General features: G+C 40.6%; 1 protein-coding gene across 1 annotated transcript in view; it reads right to left on the bottom strand.

Annotated features, from left to right (window-relative positions):
- Positions 1-2,801: 2,801 nt before the first annotated feature.
- LOC101129171 (zinc finger protein 253) overlaps positions 2,802-17,573 on the bottom strand; it is a 76,807-nt gene continuing 62,035 nt past the window's right edge. The window contains 2 exon segments of the mRNA XM_019014834.4: positions 2,802-6,432; positions 6,434-7,581. Coding sequence (XP_018870379.3) covers positions 6,307-6,432; positions 6,434-7,581 — 1,274 coding nt within the window. The 3' untranslated portion in view covers positions 2,802-6,306.

Raw genomic sequence — 17,573 nt, 5'->3', positions numbered from 1 at the left:
TTCTGCGTTGTGAAATGTAAACATAGACATAGCCTCCATTTGGGAGTGCGGCTCTTTGAGATTTTTCACATCTTGTTCATTGACCTGCTACAGTTATGTGAGAGGCTCCAGAAGGAAATAGAATCTGAGGGCAGAATCTGTAAGTGTAAATAAGCATCTTAGGAGTAAGAGATCAAGGCCCCAAAGTATCCAGAGCCATGACCACAACTACACTTACCTGTAAAATGTGATACTGGAGTAGAGTATTTTTGTTCTTTCTTTCAAGAGCTAGAAAATCAGAACAGGTGATCCAGGTTCAGGAGCTCCACTAGGGCACTTCCACTTTCTATGTAGAATCAGCCTAAGTCTCCAGCCTGGCTTATTATTGGACCATCAGCCCCAGATCACTGGGAATTCTCTCACAATCACCTAGGTGTCTTTGAGGCATTTGAGGATGTCCAGATGGAGTCTCACTCTGTGTCCCAGGCTGGAGTTCAGTGGCATGATCTCAGCTCACTGCAACCTCTGCTGCCCAGGTTCAAGTGATTCTCCTGACTCAGCCTCCCGAGTAGCTGGGATTACTGGCACATGCCACTGCACCTGGCAAATTTTTGTACTTTTAGTAGAGATGAGGTTTCACCATCTCATCAGACTGGTCCTGTACTCCTGACCTCGTGATCCACCTGCCTCAGCCTCCCAAAGTGCTGGGATTATGGGCGTGAGCCACCGCATCCAGCTGTATAATTTCTATTTCTTTCACCTGTTGAGTGTATGGTATTTATTTTCCAATAAAATTACCCTAGAAAACCTTAAGGGATTTGTTTAAATTGCATATTAGTATATAGTATAAAGTTGACAGGGCAGTGGCTAGAAAATATTTAAATTACAGAAACTGTTGGATTCAAGTTTCTTTTAGGACACTTAGAAGAAACAAAGCTGGTAGTACCCCAGTGACATAGAGAACAGAATTCTACATAGGGTCCTCACACTGCCCCAGACTTGTTTACATATATTCTTTTTGAAGGCCTTATTTAGGTCTGACCATACCCTGGAGTCTTGCCTCACAGAACTGATTAGTAGAGATCAAGAGTTTTGGCTGGTGAATCCTGCTGCCTTTCTAGAGCTGGTGCTCACAATTTCCTGAAACCCAAAAGCAGATGAATGGGAAAAATAAAGTATGTATTAGAGTCTTAGCTTTTAAGTTTTCTATTAAAACCAGTGCTTGCAGAGACATTCTATTTAGCAACTTGTTTTCTATTCCTGCAGATCCAGTAATTGCTCCCCAAGTAACAAAAAAGTAAACATAGAATAAAATTTTCTCTAAACTGCATTAAACTCATGACAGTTGATGTCATACTAGCAGGTAAACATGTGGTACTGACACCTTTAAAGGCATATTCTCCATATGCAGGTGTAATTTGTCTGGAGAATCTCATCTGAGAAGGAATTCCATAGAAGCAGGAGAAAGAAAAAAAAGGCTTTTCTTCAGATAAACATGTGTCAGATGAAGAGCTGTGTCCACTCTGCCTCCTGGACTGCCATGTATGTGTTTAGTACTCACAAACCCTTACTTCTCTACTTGTGTTTTTCCTCCCTAATGAGTTTGGTTTAACTACTTCTTAAAATTCTTATGATAGTCAAGGGTCTCTGGAAAACATTTCTGTCCTATGTCCCACAGACTTCTCTACATTCTGTACGTCATAGCTTCTTATATGCCATGCAGAATTCTCAGCAAGAATTTATGACCTGCAATATTAAAAATGTTCCCTTTGTGGCTATTGAACATGAAAAGATGTGGATGCTCAAGGTTTCTGTTGGGGAAAACTGTGGTCCTTAGTAAAGATGGAGAACATGTAATGTTGAGGCTCCATCTGTGTGTTCCATTAGCTCTATGCAGAATAGGATTAAGAAAATGCTTATTTAAATGGAATGGCATTACCTAGAAAGTTCTGAAAAAAAATTATTAGGAGATACTTGCTCTCTAGGGTGCTAAATGAAACCTACTTAAAATTCCTACTAAAAATTACAGAACATAGGAGTTACCTGTATTTTGAAGTTTGCATAAACTGTTGTTTATGGTTAAATTCAGACTATAGTTTACTGTTTTGGGGAGGAATATTTCAACAGTGATGCTGTGTTCTTCTGTGTGCATTAGCACATCATAAAAATTTGTCCTAGTGCAGTTAATGGTTAATGATTCACTTGGTGAAATAGCTGATAGATTTTTTTCACTATAGAGATAACTATTTTTCTCTTCATAATTATCTTTATGCAGCTGCTCTACACGAGTGATCACATTTAATCTGGCAGTTCTCCTTTTATTTTTTCTACATATTTTTCTTTAGAAAATGAAGGCTCTTATCTTTGTTTACAGGCTAGAAAAACTGGGAAAACACAGGCTCTACCACTTACTGGATGTTTGACAAAATATCCTTATTAGGCCAAAAACGTTAGCATTACTGGTAAGCTTGTTAGAAATTCAAAAAATCAGCGGGGAGCCCTGGCTCATGCCTGTAATCACAGCATTTTGGGAGGCCAAGGCAGGCAGATCACCTGAGGTTGGGAGTTTGAGACCAGCCTGACCAACATGGAGAATACCCTGTCTCTACTAAAAATACAAAAATAGCTGGGCGTGGTGGCACATGCCTGTAATCTCAACTACTCAGAAGGCTGAGGCAGGAGAATTGCTTGAACCCAGGAGGGGGACACTGCCGTGAGCCAAGATCATGCCACTGCACAGAAGCCTGGGCAACAAGCATGAAACTCCGTCTCAAATAAAAAAGAAAAGGAAATAAATACATAAATCAGACTTACTCCAGATCTTCTTGGAAAAAAAAAAACCTGCATAAGGTCTTCAGCTTATTGTACATAATAAATTTGAGAAATGCCTTCTAATGCCTTCTTTTCCATCTGAAAAATATTCACAACTCATTCCGTATGATGTAAATATAGCACTCAAAAATGTACATGTTCGTGTTCAGGCCCTTAATTTTATACTTTATTATCTAGAAAAATAAAATATATGAACTGTTGTTCTGGATCTTATGGTGCTTTTTTATCATAGTTAGAGAAGAATATTTCTGTGTTGAAAATTATTTTATTGGATAATTTTAGTCAGTGCTATAAGTCAGAACCACTTCTCTTTACTCTCTCATTTCACCTTAAGTCAAATTAAAAATTCCACCCCTGGCCACTTGGTAAAAATGTGTGTTCTTCAGGGACCATTGCAATTTAGAGATGTGGCCACAGTATTATCTCTGGAGGAGTGGCATTGCCTGGATACTGTACAGCGGAAGTTGTATACGAATGTGATGTTAGAGAACTATGGAAATATGGTCTTCCTTGTTGACGATAACTTTTAAGACATAATTCATAATATACCCTAAAGGTTTTCTCTTTTATGTAGAACTTTTTAGTAATCTATTCTTCGCATAGAAGAGTTTCAGATCCCCTTTTTTCAGAAAATCTTCAAAATTTGCTCATGCAGAAAAGTCTCTTCAAGATGTCTCATCTTAATCCAAACTTTCCACATTCCTGATTTGAGCTGTATAATTCACTCTAAATTAGTGGTAATTCCAAAAATTTAGTGACAAAGTATTCTTGCCCCCACCTGAAAATCTAATTGCCACCACCAATTTTTGATTCAGTAGTATTAGACAGTAAAATTAAGAAACCTACAAATTGAAAGCATTTTCTAAATATTTAGAAATTTGTTATAAATTAGTATTTTGTAATTAATTTACTAGACTATTTTATCACATCCTCTCTACTGAACACATTACTAGCTTGTAATTGGAGAATATGAGCACGATTCATGTTATTTATTCTTAATACAACAGTACTGTTGTCTCTAAGCCAGACCTGATCACTCATCTGGAGCAAGGAGAAAAACCTTTGGCTCTGAAGAGACATGAGATGATTGCCAACCCCCCAGGTAGGTATGAGTGAAAATCAATACAACGGAAAACACAGGTAAGAAGTCTCAAAGTCAAAGAGAAAACCAGTTCTTAAAATCTAATTTGGGAAGTTGTATTCCAAAGGAAATATTTCCTGAGCAGCTGTTTTCTTTTGTTTCTATTTTTAAATTTTGCTCTCACAAAGGGGCATCTTCTGTCTTATGCTTTTAAATTCTCTAAGGATTCTACTTTTCTTTCAGTGAACTTCCTTCAAGTTCACAGTGAGAGCCAAAGTCCTCTTCATGGTATATAAGAGACTGCACAATCTGGCTGCTTTTCTATTGTTTTGGGGACACACAAATATCTGCATGATTTTGATAAACTATTTTTTAAGTTTTTTTCATCATGTCTGAAATATGTGTTAGTTTCTGTTGCATTTTTGCTCATTTTTTTGCACAATCCATTCGGTTTTTATTAGAATACAGTCTTGAAATACAGCTTGACATTATAAGTATGATATCCTTCTGCTTTTTTTTCCTCAAGATTGCTTTGGCTATTCAAATTTTTAGTTTCACATAAATTTTAAAATAGTATTTTCCATTATTGTGAAAGAAATACCACTGCAAGTTTTGATAGGAAGTTTATTGAATCTGTAGATAACTTTGGATAATATGGCACTTTAATGATATTTACTCTTTCAACCCAGAGATAAAATGTTTTATATTTATTTGGATTTTCTCTAATTTTTTATTGATATTTTTATTGTAAAGATTTCTTACCTTTTTGGTTATTTTCTCAGAGATTTATGTATTTATTTTTTGAGAAAGTGTCTTGCTCTTTCTCCAGGCTGGAGTGCAGTGGCATGATCTCAGTTCACTGAAACCTCCACCTCCCTGGGTTCTAGCGATTCTCCTGCCTCAGTCCTAATTAGCTGAAACTACAGACATGCACCACCATGCCCAGCTAATTTTTTATATTTTAGTTGAGATGGGGTTTCGCCATGGCCAAGATGGTCTCGATCACCTGACCTCGTGATCCGCCCACCTTGGCCTCCAAAAGTGCTGACATTACAGGCATGAGCCACCAGGCCTGGCCAGACATTTATTATTTAATGCTATAGTAAATACGATTTTCTTTTTTTTTCTTTTTCAGATGGAGTCTGGCACTGTTGCCCAGGCTGGAGTGCAATGGCACGATCTCTGCTCACCACAACCTCCACCTCCCAAATTCAAGCAATTCTCCTCCCTCAGCCTCCAAACTAGCTTGGACTGCAGGTGCTAGCCACCATGCCCAGCTAATTTTTGTATTTTTAGTAGAGATGGGATTTCAACATGTTGGCCAGGCTGATCTCAAACTCCTGACCTCAGATCATTCACCCGCCTCGGCCTCCCAAAGTGCTGGGATTACAGGCGTGAGCCAAAGTGCCCAGTGTGTTCCTCTGTTTAATTAGATAGTTTAAGTGTATAAAACCATACATATACATGTATGTTGATTTTATATTTTGTTAATTTACTGAGTGTATTTATTAGTTTAGACGGGTTTTAATGTACTGTTTAAGGTTTTTCAAATATAAGATCGTATGATCTACAAACAGCAACATTTTATTTTTCTTCAATTTCAATGGCTATTTTTATTTCTTTGACTAATTCTTCTGCCACACACTTCCAGTGCTACATTAAAATAGAACCAGACAATGGGCACAATATAGTTTTGTACTGGTGTCTGAATTTGATGGAGCAAATACCTTTTCAAGTTTTCATAAACTGATTTTAGAAGGTAAAGATCTTCTTTCGTTGGGCCCTTAGGGTGATGAGATGCCCTCTGAATTTGTAGTGATGAGGGGTTGTAGCTTGGTCACAAGGTTGCTGGGTCTGCACTATAGTCCACCTTTAACTGGCTTGTTAGAGGGGGTTGGGGAGTTGAAATCTTCATTTTAGTTTTGGACAGACTAAATATCCTTCAGGACTTTGCTCTGTAGGGCAGACACTAGGGCATGTTTTGGCAGTCAGGTCTGCATATGGTGGGCCTTGTATCAGGATGTGGATGAGTATGGCTTTCAGTGAGTACCAGAGAGCATTTCCTCAGGTTAACTGTGTGGGTTTCTATATAGGCAGAACTGACCTTAAGCTGTGGCTCAGGTAACTGAAAGTGAGTCATTGAACCACTTCAGGTACCATAGTAAAGGCCAAGGTCTGCAGGCCTGCCTACATGGCTGTAAATGGGCCACTTCCTCCAGGTCTCCGAAATGGCAGGACCTCTGCCAGACTGTGCCTGGGAGGAGTTTGGGATGGTTACAGAGTAAGTTCAGAACTCAGTGTATAGTAAGGTGTGAGGACCACTTGAAGGCTTTGCCACATTCTTCACATTTCTAGGGTTTCTCCCCAGTATGAATTATCTCATGTCTACTAAGGCTTGAGGGTGAAATAAAGGCTTAGCTACATTTATCACACTTGTATGGTTTGTTTCTCTCCAGAATGAATTTTCTTATGTGAAGAAAGGGTTGCAGAATGGTTAAAAGCTTTGCCACATTCTCTACATCTATAAGGTTTCTCTCCAGTATGAAGTATCTTATGTGTAGTAAGGTGTGTGGATAGGTGAAAAGCTTTGCCACATTCTTCACATTTGTAGGGCTTCTCTCTAGAATGAATTTTCTTATGTTTAATAAGGGTTGAGGACTGGTTAAAAGCTTTGCCACATTCTTCACATTTGTAGGGTTTCTCTCCAGTATGAATTTTCTTATGTTTAGTAAGGGATGAGGACTGGTTAAAAGCTTTGCCACATTCTTCACATTTGTAGGGTTTCTCTCCAGTATGAATTTTCTTATGTTTAGTAAGGGATGAGGACTGGTTAAAAGCTTTGCCACATTCTTCACATTTGTAGGGTTTCTTTCCAGTATGAATGATCTCATGTTTACTAAGGGTTGAGGATGCAACAAAGGCTTTGCCACATTCTTCACATTTGTAGGGTTTCTCTCCAGTATGACTTCTCTTATGTGAACTAAGGGTAGAGGAGTACTTAAAGGCTTTGCCACATTCTTCACATTTGTAGGGCTTCTCTCCACTATGAACTCTCTTATGTCTAGTTAGGACTGAGGACCAAATGAAGGCTTTGCCACATTCTTCACATTTGTAATGTTTCTTTCCCATATGAATGAACTCATGTCTACTAAGGGTTGAGGATGCAATAAAGGCTTTGCCACATTTATTACACTTGTATGGTTTCTCTCCAGTATGAATTCTCTTATGTGTAGTAAGGATACGGGAGTACTTAAAGGCTTTGCCACATTCTTCACAAACGTAGGGCTTCTCTCCAGTATGAATTTTCTTATGTTTAGTAAGTGTTGAGGATTGGTTAAAAGCTTTGCCACATTCTTCACATTTGTAGGGTTTCTCTCCAGTATGAATTTTCTTATGTTTAGTAAGTGTCGAGGATTGGTTAAAAGCTTTGCCACATTCTTCACATTTGTAGGGTTTCTTTCCAGTATGAATGATCTCATGTTTACTAAGGGTTGAGGATGCAATAAAGGCTTTGTCACATTTATCACACTTGTATGGTTTCTCTCCAGTATGAATTCTCTTATGTGTATTAAGGGCAGAGGAGTACTTAAAGGCTTTGCCACATTCTTCACAAATGTAGGGTTTCTCTCCAGTATGAATTTTCTTATGTGTTATAAGGGTTGAGAACTGGTTAAAAGCTTTGCCACATTCTATGCATTTGAAAGGTTTTTTTTCAGTATGTCTTATATTATGTCTGTTTGAATTTGAAAATTTATGAAAGACTTTCCCATATTTATCACATTGAAATACTTTGCTCTGGGTAGTTGTACTACATTGGTTAAGTCCATTATAACCTCCTGTGTGCACCTTACACTCATCCACACTTTCACACCTTTTTATTAACTGTAAATTTCCATGTCCACGTTTTTCATATCTTCTCAGTATCACTTTTTGGAAAGAATCTTTTATGTTCTGCTCTGGCCAAAGGTCTTGGGAAAAATGAGAACATATAACTGAAAGAAACAATAAAAACACATTACTTCAATTGCTAGACTCAGATAAATATACTTTACAAATCTAATCTATAAAATTATACAAACTACATAACTAAGATGACATAGTAAAATACCACAAGCTGTAATGTCTTCCTGAACATATAAACGTAACAAAAACATACAAACCAAAATGGCACAAATGTAACTGGTAAGGAAGGTAAATTTAACTCCATCTCAAAAACAAACAATTGAAAAACAATTAATATTTTGAAGATGTTTTTACTGCTCAATTTAAGCTACAGATTTAATGCAATGTTTTTCAAATGACTCATTGCATTTTCAAAGAAATCAAAACAACAAATTCAAAAGTATATGGAATCCAAACAGATAATAAAGTACCCAGCAATCTTCAAAAACAGGAACAATGTTAGAGGCAATACCATTTCTGATTTCAAAACACATCAAAAAGCTACAGAATTAAAATAATTTGGTATGAGTGTAAAGGTGAAAAAGTAGACTAATAAAACAATGCAGCACATATATTACATTAACTTTCACATAATTATTGTAGCATTGTTACTGCAAGCCAATAGGTAAAAGTAATCCAAATTTGTGTCACCAAATCATTCAGTAGACACAAAAGTACAGGAATTATCACTCAGTTTTCAAAAAGCAGAAAATACTGTAACAACTATTAAGATAAATATTGATGACATTATGCAAAATAAAATGACCCAGCCGCAAAAAGACAGAGATTGGATGAGATATATAAAGCAGTTATACTCTTAGAAACAGAAAACAGAGTGGTGTTTAAAAGAACCACAAAATACAAAGAATTGGTAGTTATTTACTGTGTATTGAGATTTAGCTTTGCAAGATAAAAAACACTCTAGTGATATGTTGTATAACAATGTCAATATAATAAGACCAAACTGAATATTTGGAAATATATATATATTTTGAGATGGAGTCTCACTCTGTCTCCCAGGCTGGAGTGCCTCCTGGGTTCTAGTGATTCCCCTGCCTCAACCTCCTGAGTAGCTGGTACTACAGGCATGGGCCACCATGCCTGGCTAATTTTTTGTATTTTAGTAGAGATGGGATTTCACCATATTGGCCAGATGGTCTCGATCTCCTGACCTCGGGATCCACCCACCTCGGCCTCCCAAAGTGCTGGAATAACAGGCGTGCGCCTGTAGATACACCATATAAAATAATTTTTATATCAATAACTGGAAAATATAGAGGCATAGTTTTTATTCAATTGAAGTTGTTATGAAATTAAAATATATTGTTTTAACTTTAAGATGTATGTAATCTCCAGTTTTTGAGATGATTACAAAGATATTATTTATACAAAGTATGCAAAAGAAAGTAAAATATAATCAAAGCATGCCAGTACAAAATTAAATGAAAATTAAGTAAGTAAAACAGGAAATGAGAAAAATATAACTACTAGAAACACATAAAACAATAACAATATTAGTGGTAATAACAACTTCATTTCTTTAACCAATCATTTTAAATATAGATTAAACTACTAAATAAAATGAAATGTAATCATAGGACTTTGGAAGGTCAAGATGGGCTGATCACTTGATCCCAAAAGTTCAAGATCAGCCTGGGCAACACGGCAAACCTCTGTCTCTACAAAAAATACAAATAAGCTGGCTGACAGAGTGAGACACTATCTCAAAAATAAATGAGGCTGGGTGCAGTGGCTCATGCTAGTAATCCCAACACTTTGGGAGGCTGAGGCAGGCAGATCACCTGAATTCAGGAGTTCAAGACAAGCCTGGCCATCATAGTGAAATCCCGTCTCTACTAAAATTACAAAAACTTAGCTGGGCATGGTGGCATGCACCTGTAATCCCAGCTACTCAGGAGGCTGGGGCAGGAGAATCACTTGAAACTGGGAGGTGAAGGTTGCAGTGAGCTGAGATCATGCCATTGCACTCCAGCCTGGGCAACAAGAGTGAAACTCCATCTCAAAAACAAACCAAATAAAACAAATAAATAAATACAAATATATATATATATAAATAAAATTATATAAAGAAAAAGATATAGAATGCCTAAGTGGTTTTTTAAAAAAGCATACAGTATGCTGCCTACAAGGGACTTACTTTAGCATTGAGTCAAATAGGCAGAAAGTAACAGAATGAAAAAAATGTATATTCCATGAAAATAGTAACCACAATTGAGTAAGGTGGTCATAATTATATTAGACATAATATGCTTTAAATCAAGTACTTCTACAAGACAAAAATTGATATTATATTGTGGGCAGCAAGCCACCCAGGTGCCGAGGCAAGAGACCGAGGACATGAGCTGTTCCAGCATAATAAAATATAAGAATAGTTATACCAGATGTAGATCTTAGATATGATTATATATGAATATCATTAATCATTAGTTGGTAGCAATTACTTTTTATTCCAATATTATAATAATCCTCGATCTATAATCACAACCTAGGAAAAGCCAGGCCATACAGAGATAGGAGCTGAGGGACATAGTGAGAAGTGACCAGAAGACAAGAGTGCGAGCCTTCTGTTATGCCCAGACAAGGCCACCAGAAGGCTCCTTGGTCTAGTGGTAATGCCAGCGTCTGGGAAGACGCCCGTTGCCTAGCAGACCGCGGTCTAGCAGTAGCCTCAGCGTCAAGGAAAAACACCTGCTACTTAGCGGACCGGGAAAGAGAGTCTCCCTTTCCCCGGGGGAGTTTAGAGAAGACTCTACCCGGGTTACAGTGAGCCGAGATTGCGCCACTACACTCCAGCCTGGTGACAGAGTGAGAATCTGTCTCAAAAAAAAAAAAATTATAAATAAATAAATACCTCTCCCTCTCCCTCTCCCCACGGTCTCCCTCTCCCTCTCTTTCCACAGTCTCCCTCTGATGCCGAGCCGAAGCTGGACGGTACTGCTGCCATCTCAGCTCACTGCAACCTCCCTGCCTGATTCTCCTGCCTCAGCCTGCCGAGTGCCTGCGCCACGCCTGGCTGGTTTTCGTATTTTTTTTGGTGGAGACGGGGTTTCGCTGTGTTGGCCGGGCTGGTCTCCAGCTCCTAACCGCGAGTCATCTGCCAGCCTTGGCCTCCCGAGGTGCAGGGATTGCAGACGGAGTCTCGTTAACTCAGTGCTCAATGGCACCCAGGCTGGAGTGCAGTGGCGTGATCTCCGCTTGCTACAACCACCTCCCAGCCGCCTGCCTTGGCCTCCCAAAGAGCCAAGATTGCAGCCTCTGCCCGGCCGCCCCCCCGTCTGGGAAGCGAGGAGCGTCTCCGCCTGGCTGCCCATCGTCTGGGATGTGAGGAGCCCCTCTGCCTGGCTGCCCAGTCTGGAAAGTGAGGAGCGTCTCTGCCCGGCCGCCATCCCATCTAGGAAGTGAGGAGCGCCTCTTCCCGGCCGCCATCACATCTGGGAAGCGAGGAGCGTCTCTGCCCGGCGGCCCATCGTCTGAGATGTGGGGAGCACCTCTGCCCTGCCGCCCCGTCCAGGATGTGAGGAGCGTCTCTGCCCGGCCGCCCCGTCTGAGAAGTGAGGAGACCCTCCGCCCGGCAGCCGCCCCCTCTGAGAAGTGAGGAGCCCCTCCGCCCAGCAGCCACCCCATCTGGGAAGTGAGGAGTGTCTCCGCCCGGCAGCCACCTCGTCCGGGAGGGAGGTGGGGGGGTCAGCCCCCCGCCCGGCCAGCCGCCCCGTCCGGGAGGGAGGTGGGGGTGTCAGCCCCCCGCCCGGCCAGCCGCCCCGTCCGGGAGGGAGGTGGGGGGCTTAGCCCCCCGCCTGGCCAGCCGCCCCGTCCGGGAGGGAGGTGGGGGGGTCAGCCCCCCGCCTGGCCAGCCGCCCCGTCCGGGAGGTGAGGGGCGCCTCTGCCCGGCCGCCCCTACTGGGAAGTGAGGAGCCCCTCTGCCCGGCCAGCCGCCCCATCCGGGAGGGAGGTGGGGGGGTCAGCCCCCCGCCCGGCCAGCCGCCCCGTCCGGGAGGGAGGTGGGGGGCTCAGCACCCCGCCCGGCCAGCTGCCCCGTCCGGGAGGTAAGGGGCGCCTCTGCCCGGCCGCCCCTACTGGGAAGTGAGGAGCCCCTCTGCCCGGCCAGCCGCCCCATCCGGGAGGGAGATGGGGGGTCAGCCCCCCACCCGGCCAGCCACCCCGTCTGGGAGGGAGGTGGGGGGTCAGCCCCCTGCCCGGCCAGCCATCCCGTCTGGGAGGGAGGTGGGGGGGTCAGCCCTCCCGCCCGGCCAGCCGCCCCATCCAGGAGGGAGGTGGGGGGGGTCAGCCCCCCGCCCGGCCAGCCGCCCCGTCCGGGAGGTGAGGGGCGCCTCTGCCCGGCCGCCCCTACTGGGAAGTGAGGAGCCCCTCTGCCCGGCCACCACCCCGTCTGGGAGGTGTGCCCAACGGCTCATTGAGAACGGGCCATGAAGACAATGGCGGTTTTGTGGAATAGAAAGGGGAGAAAGGTGGGGAAAAGATTGGGAAGTCGGATGGTTGCCGTGTCTGTGTAGAAAGAGGTAGACATGGGAGACTTCATTTTGTTCTGTACTAAGAAAAATTCTTCTGCCTTGGGATCCTGTTGATCTGTGACCTTACCCCCAACCCTGTGCTCTCTGAAACATGTGCTGTATCCACTCAGGGTTGAATGGATTAAGGGCGGTGCAAGATGTGCTTTGTTAACCAGATGCTTGAAGGCAGCATGCTCGTTAAGAGTCATCACCACTCCCTAATCTCAAGTACCCAGGGACACAAACACTGCGGAAGGCCGCAAGGTCCTCTGCCTAGGAAAACCAGAGAACTTTGTTCACTTGTTTATCTGCTGACCTTCCCTCCACTATTGTCCTGTGACCCTGCCAAATCCCCCTCTGCAAGAAACACCCAAGAATGATCAATAAAAAATAAATAAATAAATAAATAAATAAATAAATAAATAAATGAGAAGACTCTACCCCTCCACCTCTTGTGGAGGGCCTGCCATCAGTCAGGCCTGCCTGCAGTTATCCGGAGGCCTAACCGTCTCCCTGTGATGCTATGCTTCAGTGGTCTCGCTCCTAGTCCGCCTTCATGTTCCATCCTGTACACCCGGCTCTGCCTTTTAGACAAGAGTAGCAAAATTAGTGAAAGTACTAAAAGTCTCTGATATGCAGAAATAATGGCATAAGCTGTCTCTCTCTCTCCCTCTCTCTCTCTCTGCCTTGGCTGCCAGGCAGGGAAGGGCCCCCTGTCCAGTGGACACGTGACCCACGTGACCTTACCTATCATTGGAGATGACTCACACTCTTTACCCTGCCCCTTTTGCTTTGTATTCAATAAATAACACCGCAGCCAGACATTCGGGGCCACTACTGGTCTCCGCATCTTGGTGGTAGTGGTCCCCCGGGCCCAGCTGTCTTTTATCTCTTTGTCTTGTGTCTTTATTTCTACAATCTCTTATCTCTGCACACAGGGAGAAAAACCCACTGATCCTGTGGGGCTGGTGCCTACATTATATGATGGTAAAGTGAGTTGATTTAGCAGGAATGTATAACTAAAATATTTACCTATCTATATGTATATGTGTACATAACATCAGAGCTCCAAAATATATAAAGCAAATATTGATAAAAGTGAAGCAAGATATACATAGCAACATAATGATTGTAGACATCAAGACCCAGTTTGCAATAATAGAAAATTCAGGTAAAAAATAACAACCAAAAAACTTAGACAACATTATAGACTATATTGATTCTTTTGCATATAGAGAAATACTTGAGAGTGCATAATTTATAAAGAAAAATTGTTTATTTGGCTCACAGCTTGGCAGAGTGTATAAGAAGTGTGTGCCAGCATCTGCTTCTGGTGAGGATTTCAGAAAGCTTAAAATGAAGGTGGAAGGTAAAGAGTAACTGGACATATTACATGGTAAGAGACAGAGCAAGTATGAGGGGAAGAAGCCACGTTCTTTTAATGAACCAGCTCTTATTTGAATTGATAGAGTGTAAACTTTTTGGTTACCGAGAGGATGTACCAAGCCATTCATGAGAAATTTGCCCCCAATGACCCAAACGTATCCCACCAGGTCCCATAGCCAACATTGAGGATTTATATTGCAGCATGAGATTTGGACAACATAGACATCCAAACCATATTATAGACCAACTAGGCTTCACAGACACACACAAAACTCTCCAGTCAAAACCAAGATAATACACAATATTCTTATTTGCATCTGGTATATTCTGTTAGGACACATAACAAGTTTTATTAAATTTAAAAATACTGATTGGGTGCCATGGCTCTTGCCTATAATCCTAACACTTTGGGAGATCCATTGGTGTCAAAAGTTTGAGACCAGCCTGGGCAACATAGTGAGATCCTAACACTACAAAAAAGCAAACAATTAGCCTTACATGGTAGTGCATGACTACAGTCCTACCTACTCAAAAAACTGAGGTGAAAGAACAATCACTTGAGCCCAGGAGGTTGAGGCTACAATAAGCTAAAATTCTGCCACTGCACTGCAGCCTGGGTGACAGTAAGATCTCGTCTCAAAACAACAACAACAAATCAATTTAAAAACACTAAAATTATGCACTAGGTGTTTTCTAATAAAACCTGAATAAAACTAGAAATTAAAAAGCAAAAGTCAAACTGGCAAATTCAAAAATACGTGAATATGAAACACACTCTTCAATATATTCTTGCTCAGGGGTCAAAAATTTCATTTTTCAAAGATATCAATACAACCTACAGTTAAAAGCTACAGTAACATAAACAATATGATACTGACACAAACATAAACAGATGAAAGAACAGAATAGAGAGCTCAGAAATGAACCATTTTGTATACGATCAAATGATTTTCCACAAAGTTGCCATGTTTACAAAATAGAGAAAAATAATCTCTTCAAGAACTGATTATCAACACTGATAAAGTTGGCTTATTTTCTTGAATGATACAAAAACATATTTTAAATAAACTACTTAGACATAAAAATACATAAATGGAAAAAAGTATTCATAAATCTATATCCAAAACATGTTAACACAGGCCAGGTGCAGTGTCTCAAGCCTGTAATCCTAGCAATTGGGGAGGGTGAGGTGGGCAGATACCTGAGGTCAGAAGTTCGAGACTAGCCTGGCCAACATGGTAAAACACCATCTCCACTAAAAATACAAAAATTAGCTTGGCGATGTGGCATGCACATGTAATCCCAGCTACTTGGGAGGCTGAGGTATGAGAATTGCTTGAACCAGAAGGCAGAGGTTGCAGAGAGCTGAGATTGCACCACTGCACTTTAGCCTGGGCAGCAAAGCAAATCCATGTTTATTGTAATCAGTATTCACAAAAGCCAAAAGGCTGAAGCACCCTAGATGTCTCTTGACTTATAAACATATTAAAAAAGGTAACATATACATACAATGGAATATTATTCCACCTTAAAGAGAATAATCTTCTCACCTTTTTAGATGAACCTTGTGAATATTATGTCACCTGAATTAATCCAGTAACAAAATTATGAATACTGTATGATTCCACTTATGAGATATCTTAAGTAGTCAAAATCATAAAAACAGAAAGTAGAAGGCTTGTCTCTCAAGGTATGGAGAGAGGGTAAAATGAGCAGTTGTTACTTAATGGACATTGAATTTAAGTTTTACAAGATGTTAAGTTTCTAGAAGTCTTTTGCAAAACAATGTGAATATACTTAACATGCCTGAAATGAACAGCTTTTTTTGAGATAGGGTCTCACTCTGTCACCCAAGCTGGAGTATAGTGGCACAATTTTGACTCCCTTCAATCTCCCAAGTAGCTGGGACCACAGCTGCACACCACCATGCCTGGCTATTATTAAATTTTTTTCATAGAGAGGGGTCTCCATATGTTGCCCAGGCTGGTCTCAAACTTTTGGGCTCCAGGGATCCTCTTGGCTTGACCTCCCAAAATCCTGGGATTACACATGAGCACCACAACCACACCTGGCCCTGAAATATAAACTTCAATAAATTTAAGATGGTAAATTTTATGTTATGTGTTTTTAAAACAATGTTTTTAAAGAAAAACTGAAAAAAATACAGAATTATAAATCTTTTTGAAAATTACCTTCAAATCACAAAAGTGTTTCTTTCACAAAAAGAAATATATATTAATCATTAAACACATGGTGAAAATAAGACTATCTCCATGACTACTCACTTAGACAAGATAAAACTACCATCGAAAATCAGCTAAGAAAGAATATAAGCCATAACTAAAATTGGAGTCATATTTATAGATATACACATATACATATATAATCTGACTGATAGACATGCATAATTTATCTCTTAATTAAACCTCAAATTGACTTAAAGTGTACCAACAGAATTACAAATTGTCTAAAATTATAATACATAAGTAAAACCAAAAAACACAAGAAACTAATGTTAAGAAACCTACAATGAGGCTGGGTGCAGTGGCTCACACCTGTAATCTTAGCACTTTGGGAGGCTGAGGCACAAACCACAATCCCTTGAACCCCGGAGGCAGAGGTTGCAGTGAGGCAAGATCACGCCACTGCGCTCCAGCCTGTGCGACAGAGTGAGACTCTGTCTCGAAAAAAAAAAACCCTACTCTGAGAAAACACACTAATATGGAACTTTGAAACAATAATAGAAATGTTTACTCATAAAATCTAGTATGCAACATTGATGTATCACAAAAAAAAATAATTGTCAGGCTGGGTGCAGTGGCTCATGTCTGTTATCTCAGCACTTTGGGAGGCCAAGGCGAGTGGATCACCTGAGGTCAGGAGTTCAAGACCTGCCTGGCCAATGTAGTGAAGCCCTGTCTCTACTAATAATACAAAATTTAGCTGGGCATGGGGACACATGCCTTAATCCCATCTACTTGGGAGACTGAGGCACAAGAATGGCTTGAACCTGGAGGTGGAGGTTGCAGTAAGCCAAGACCGCACCACTGCACACTAGCCTGGATGACAGAGATTGACTTCATCTAAAAAAAAAAAAAAAAAAAAAAAAAAAAATTCTAGGTAACTGCAATATTTAGCTTTTAGTTTGTACTCATGAAGTGCAGGTATTTTGAATCATTGGTATGCACTGTATGGCAGTAAAATGTCAGAGAATATGCCGTATAATTATAAATAGAAGATTCTAATAAGAAACTTAATAAATTAGCATTTAAAAGAACCTAGAGTTACTTTTGTTTTAAATATATGCTATTCTTACACAAAATGAAACTGCTGTAATCCAATTTTAGAAGCAAAGAGTAGTCTTACATTTTTAAATAAAGAAAATATATATTTTGCAGAATAGGGTTAGACCCTCTGATATGTAAAACAAATATTAGAAAATAAAGTATATTATTATTTAGATATAGGCTGAAGTGGATGAAAATCCTTTAATTCCTTTTTGCCTGCAGCAAACTGAAATTTACAAGTAACTTTTCGTAAATATGGAGTGCCTACTAATTATCTAATTTACTTGAGGCATACCATGCAAATTCTAGCATATTGTCCTAAATATCTGAATCTCAAATTACAGACAAATTTGAAGTAGAAAATAGAAAGTAAAAATCTACAGGGAGAGTGACATCAGTAAGATGAAAAGATTAAAAGTGCCTTATTTTCATATCCCCTTACAGCAAAAAAGATCTCAACCATCCTTGACAAAAATGCCTTTATGAGAAAACCAGGCATTATGGTTCACAACTGTAATGACAGCTCCACGGTACATT

Source organism: Gorilla gorilla, chromosome 20 (genome assembly GCF_029281585.2).
Source record: "Gorilla gorilla gorilla isolate KB3781 chromosome 20, NHGRI_mGorGor1-v2.1_pri, whole genome shotgun sequence".
Lineage (NCBI taxonomy): Eukaryota > Metazoa > Chordata > Mammalia > Primates > Hominidae > Gorilla > Gorilla gorilla.
This window is presented reverse-complemented; position numbering and strand designations above follow the sequence as displayed.